This window comes from Puntigrus tetrazona, chromosome 22 (genome assembly GCF_018831695.1).
Source record: "Puntigrus tetrazona isolate hp1 chromosome 22, ASM1883169v1, whole genome shotgun sequence".
Lineage (NCBI taxonomy): Eukaryota > Metazoa > Chordata > Actinopteri > Cypriniformes > Cyprinidae > Puntigrus > Puntigrus tetrazona.
In genome coordinates, this window is record NC_056720.1 from 14,241,861 (window position 1) to 14,248,329 (window position 6,469).

General features: G+C 35.9%; 1 protein-coding gene across 4 annotated transcripts in view; it reads left to right on the forward strand.

The window, feature by feature from the left end:
* The window catches only part of si:ch211-126j24.1 (phosphofurin acidic cluster sorting protein 2), a 44,790-nt gene extending 39,733 nt beyond the window's left edge, over positions 1 to 5,057 (forward strand). For all 4 annotated transcript variants that reach the window (XM_043223347.1, XM_043223348.1, XM_043223349.1 and 1 more), the window contains 3 exons: positions 1,268 to 1,491; positions 1,579 to 1,692; positions 2,949 to 5,057. In XM_043223347.1, the coding sequence (XP_043079282.1) occupies positions 1,268 to 1,491; positions 1,579 to 1,692; positions 2,949 to 3,064 (454 nt within the window). In that variant the 3' untranslated portion in view covers positions 3,065 to 5,057. The remainder of the gene's footprint in view (positions 1 to 1,267; positions 1,492 to 1,578; positions 1,693 to 2,948) is intronic.
* The last annotated feature ends 1,412 nt before the right edge of the window (positions 5,058 to 6,469 follow it).

Consider the following 6,469-nt stretch of genomic DNA (forward strand, 5'->3'; position numbering starts at 1 on the left):
GGTTGGAAATGAGCCCGAGGATGAGTCTAATAAGTTATTACAAGAAAATATGAAGTGTTACCAACTTCAGTGCAAAGATGCAACTGCCGTGTCACTCCTGCAGTCACTCCCACATTTGTAACCATAGCAACATTTTGGTGTGATGCGAGTGAATAATTTAGCCGTTTGTTATGTGCCGTTTTTTTTCTAAAGACTCTTTTTGTTTGTCGATTTTAACTAAACTAGCGCTGATAGACGTGCTGTGTTTTGTTCATGCTCGGGAGGCATGATTTAGAGAGTGCTGTCTTGCATTGTTGCCATGTCCTCATATTTACAAGAGGTTTCAGGCATGTTGTTTGGTCTTAGCTCATAAAGCTAGCCACCTTATGGAGATAATAAAGTGGTCTGTTGTAAATTAGATATTTTTGATGTAGTACGGATTTTTTGGATGAGATCTGGCAACCCTGACACTTTACCACAGGGCTAGTGACCACATTTTATTTTCTTGCATAGAGATGAAGATGCATTTCTGATGCATGGTAAAATACGTCATTAACAACTAGTTCCATAAACACAGTGTATAATGTCTGTAAATGAGGTTGTCACTACCTGTATTTTTCAGGAGTTAAAGTGCCCCTATTATGGGTATTAAAAAGTTGATATTTTGGTTTTGGGAGTCAAGGAATGCAAGGTCAAAATACCTTTGTATTGACTTATAATATACATCTATTTTTACCTTACATGAGTGCTGCTTTGTTTACAGCTGTTACCGAGGAAACCGCTATTTTTACGGCTACCAAAGCAGCACCTAGTGGTAAAAAAAAGAATTTGCGTTTTCATTCAGACCAACAAGTGGACAGCAGTATGCTAACGTTTCAATTTTATGTCTACATGAAACGCCTTGGTATTCGTTTTAAAAATGATCTCAACGTTCCAGAGTCGTCTCTTTCTTTTAAGATACAATAATTTAATACACAGTGCATTTTCAGATTCAAAACTTGATGTTTTCATGCTATGCACACTGCATGAAAGCTCATTTTCTAAAATCTATAATCGGGGAACTTAAATGTGGTTGTCGAATGCAGTTGTCTCTACTGTATTTTAGCGAATTATGCGTGTGCAGAATGCGATTAAGGAGTAAAAGGTGAGCTTAAAACCGAATTTAGCTGCAGTGTGTACGTGGCCAAGATAAAGTACGCCGTTTCAAATGAAGTTGAAAATGTATTAAACATGACCACCATTGGTCCCAGCGAACTCACACTTAAGTCTCAAAAATATGTGTATGCAGTTCTCCAGGCACTGGTGGGGAGGTGATGGGTCTTCAAGTGGACTACTGGACGTTACAGGGTGCAGAGAAGAAGAAAGAAGGCGAGAAGAGAGACGTGGGAATCAAAAACACGCTGAAGAGCAACTTCCGCTCGCTGCAAGTTTCGCGAATCCCCAACGGAGGGGAGCCTACACCTCCTCCTGGAATGGCCATGACCGTTGTCATGAAGGAGAAAAACAAGAAAGGTGTGTTGAAATGAGCTGCAAAAGTGGGTCATTTGTGTCCGATGTGCTATTCCTGCAGATTTACGTGTGGTTTCCTTCTACTCTCAGTGATTTTCCTGAGCAAGAAGCCAAAAGAGAAGGATGTGGACTCTAAGAGTCAGGTCATAGACAGCATCAGCAGGCTCATCTGCACCGCTAAACACCAGCACACCATGCTGAAGGGTAACCCAGCACACAGACACAAACCTACACCGTTCAGCGTAGAAACCCCCAGCATATAGTGAAGTTGAAGTGAAAGTTCATACTGAAAGTGTTTTTTTTGTTGGATGTAGTCTACTGCCACCCCGTGGTCACTAAATGTGATATTTGTTGTAAAACGTTGCATAGGTCCTTACTGTGGGATGTAACAGTTCCTTTTATAATAATCGTTACATTTTCCGCAAGAGACTTTTAACAAAGTAATGCTTAAATTGGCCAATAGTGTCAGTAAAGACTTTTATCACTGTAAAAATAATAAAAATGTTGTATATTTGAACATTCTAATAATCAAAACATAGCGAGGGGAAAAAAAAATCATAAAAATATTAAATTAAAAAAATATTAAATTTTCCAACACTGATAATAATCAGAAATGTTTCTTGGACAGAAAATCAGTGATTTCTGAAGGATCATGTGAAAGTGGAGAAATGACCGTGAAAAATTAGATTTCATCACATTAATAACTTGTAACATGTATTTAAATAAAAAAAGTAATTTTACAATATTGCTGTTTTAGTGTATTTTTGATAAAATAAATGCAGCCTCTATAGGAATTAGACAAAAAAAAACTTAACCCAAGTTTTTAACAGTAGGCTATGTCATAAATGCTGTATTTCAATATTTCAATAATATTTTCAATATCTGGGTAGATTACATACAAAATGTAGTCCATTACTAATTGCAAACTGCATAACAAAAATGTAAGTTATTAACATAATCCATTATATTGTTTATCACATTAAATTAAATAGAATAACATTGTACCATATTGATATTAAAATGCAAATAAAATATCGTGAAGGAACTGCAAATGATTAATTTATTCATGAAAAGGTCAAATTAAAATAGATAATTTCAAAATAACATCAATCAATATTAAACGCTCAATAATAAAATGGTTTTCTGTACCTCCATTTTTAGAAAGGAAAACTAATTTAGACAGAATATAATAAATCATTTATTGTTATTGAGTCAATATATTTAATTAAGTAATCAATAAAAAATTAACTGTAGTCATATCACGAGTATTTATACATTTTATTTAATCTGAGTACAGTTATATATGAAATTTAAACAATCAGGAAGTTATTTTGGTGAGATTCTATTCAGTGAACTGAAAATCTGCTCGCAGTGTGTTTTTATAGTCATTTTGTATTTGTTATTAGATGTACGATAGTGTGACTTCTCACAGCAGTCTTATATGGTCCGTGTCTCCGCAGTGTCCATCGATGGCGTGGAGTGGCACGACGTGAAGTTTTTCCAGCTCGCCGCGCAGTGGCCGACTCACGTCAAGCACTTCCCCGTAGGAATCTTCGGCTACAGCAAGCCCATGTGACCCGCCGCTGATGCTTCTTCGGCACGAGGGGAGTTTTACGGATGTGGGATAAAACAGACAAATGGATTTTCCTGTGGAAATGGTCAATATAAAAGCCTGTGTCCTCGACAGAGATGTTGTCCGTGATGTTACTTGTCATTTTTGTAGCTTGGTGGTGAAAGGAGCGTCGGCGAGTCTAACAAACGCCGGCTTTTTTTTTTTTTTTTTTTTTTTTTTCGAGATGAGCAGCACATGTTGTGGTAGGAATCGTACCGGCACGTACGGCAGCTTCAGTTTGCACTTTGTTGGGTTAGAGTTTTTATTATTTCTGTGAAATTTTCCGTGTTGATAATTGTTCTGTGTACAATATTATAGGGTGGGATTTAAGTGAGCTTAATTGAATTTGCATTCAAAAAGTATGGTTGATATTTATACAATCGGGAGAGGTTTAAGGAATAGTTCACCCGACTTACAACAGGTTTGTCCGAGGATGTCTGTAAGGCGATTCAATTTTGGGTGAACTGTCTCTTTAAATGACACGTGGGAGGAGTTCAAATGCAAGTAGGAGGGGCCACAGAACTGGTGGGAGGAGTTTATGTTACTGCTTGTTGAATGATTTTAGGATAGCTGTGAATTCTAAAGGGCACGTCCTTTCAATTTAAGTAAGGTGAACACTTTAAGATTAAGCAAAGTGTCTTTGGTTATTTAATACAGTACTTTATAATTTCATTACCTGAATGAATATCAAAGGCTTGTTGACGTGAACTTGCGTGGCGCTTTGGTATTTTGTATGAAGGAGGCAGCTTGTGTGGGTTCAATCTAAAGGGAGATCTCAGTTTGTAAAATGCTTTAAAAAGCCCTTTAAACCATTTTATTCCCTCTGTGTGGGGCGACGAGCAGATATTTTAACTTTTTACTCTTTTAACATTTCTACCTGCCATGTTTGATCTTTCACGGTGACCGTGTTGCCAAGTGTTTTTGGAAGGCTGTGCGTTTGTGTTGAAAACAGGGTCCAGTTACTGCCGGCTAATAAGGGCTCAAACTAAAAGATTGTTGGGATGAAAACAGGACGCCCGGTCCAGCTTTTCGTAACTTCTGTGGTGGATCTGTTTATGTTCTTTCACTCTTCAAAAGTCCCTTTACAAAAATTGCCTGTTTGTAAATACTGAGGGAGGGTGATAGCAGCTTTGCCTGTGGTTGTATCCGTGTGTGTGTGTGTGTGTGTGTGTGTGTGAGAGAGAAAGAGGTTTTCAGTATTAATTTCATTGAGTTTGCTGTTACGGCTTGTGGCGTTATTTTACAGCCAAGCGCAAACTGCGATATAGTTACATTGCGCATTAAATCGATGTTTTTTCGTGTCTTTCATGAATAGAACTGTTACTGTTCTTTTCATTCTGTGTTTTAACCTAGTTTTTGTACTGGCTTCGTTTTTTGAGGTGGACTGCTGAGGTTTGTTCAACCATTTTTTGGGCCTCCGGTTGTTTTTGAGCACTACTTTTAGGGCGACGTGAGATGTTTTTTTTTTCTTCTTTTAATCTGTAAAAGTGAGAGAACACTAATATTTGATCTGTCCGTTTCAAATAGAAACGCAGACATTTGCACAAACCTTATTTTTAAGTTTGACAGTATTGATTTTGAACGAACCACTGAGGAAAGTTTCTCTTCTTCTTCTATTCTCTGTAACGTGTGTACATAAACGTACAGTATACTGCCATTTCATATCCTTTATACTGGTTTGAATTGTCATACAAATACTAAAATGATTTTAACCATGGCTGCATTGTGATTTTTTAACATTTACTATTTGTTTTTCTATTTCCCTTTTTAAAGGAGTTGAACTCTTTTATAGACTTTTTGTTTTGTTTTGTTTTCAGACATTAACATGTAAATGAAAAAAAGAAAGTGAACCGGTGTGTTCTGTTTGTTGAGTGCACAGACAAAAACGTTTTTTTCTTTTCAGTATTTGATAAATACTTACTGGAGGATTGTGCAAATAAATGACATATAATACAAATAAAAATCTGAGTGCGTTGTTTGTTCTCAAATGGAAGACATAAACGTTGTAAATGTTAAAGCATGATTCTTGTTTTACATTCAAGTATTAATTGTACAAAATCTATCTAGTTTATATTGCCAATACTTTATGTAACCTCCTGTGGTAAGTATTATGCTAACTGTTAGCCTAGCGTTAGCATCGCTGCTCTCTGTGTACTTTAAGTTGTTAAACGCTACACTGCCATCTATCGATTGGAATTAATATAGTTGTTTCTTGAGTTTTATGATAGTTTTAAAGAGTGATGCACACAATAACAAGTGGCGTCTCTATTCAACATTTTCGACCTTAAATCTTTGTTGCATGGATTACCAATGTTTACGCTTATTTTTTTTATTTTTTTTGTAATTATGTCTGACTTCTAGCTTCTAAATCACTATGATAATAAAATAATAATAATATCACAGTCTTCACTTTTTGATCAACAAAAATAACTAAGATGCTTTTAATGCATTTGTTTAAAACTGTTTAAGGAGAAGTGTTGGGGTCATTACTCAAAATATGTAATACATTACTCATTACTAGTTACTCCTTTATTATTACTTTACCTGTTACTCCCAGTCAACAATAATTAGTATTGGTTTTATTTCTATGCTTACAATTTATTCCTTAAGTAGTAAATTATATTCCATAATATATGATGCACAAACAGTCCTACAAATTACATCATCTTGTAGTGCACTGTTATCAATCAGAGCTCATCCTGACTGTTAAATCTAAAATGGGACTAATGTTTTAGTCTTTTTAATGAACATAGCCGTGTGGGATTCTTCGGAACACATGAATGATTATAGCCTATATGTGTTGCTCATACCGTATTTAATTCTAGCTGTATCTTAACGATCTCAAATGATTAAATAACTAACTGAAGTTATATAATTGATTATAAAAAAGGTCCACAGTGCAGATGAAAAGTGCATTTCAAAACTAATGCACAAAAATCTGCCACTTGTCAACTTTCATTTGTCAAACCTGCTTTTAGGTCACGCGCACTTCTGTGTCGCACCCGCAGATGGCGGCAAAATCAAAGTAAACTGATCTGACGTCATCCGTTACATTATTGCGGTGAGAATTAAATTAAATTAAACAGAATTTAAATACTTTTCTTGTACGATCGAACCCGGTGATTAATATTATAACTGGTGTGCAGTGTGAAGTAACAGTGGCAGACACAGAATAAGAACAAGAACATTTTTGTTCTAATAAAACACTAAACACACCGATTGTATGCAAAGTGAATTTCCAGGCCCACGCGGACTTGATTTACGGGAGCATTGCTTCTCTTTGTTAATCGTCAGATTTTTTTTTCGCCAAGGCCTAAAGTATGAATATTCATTACGTGACGTTTGACGTCGCTTGGTTATTTTCCTGAA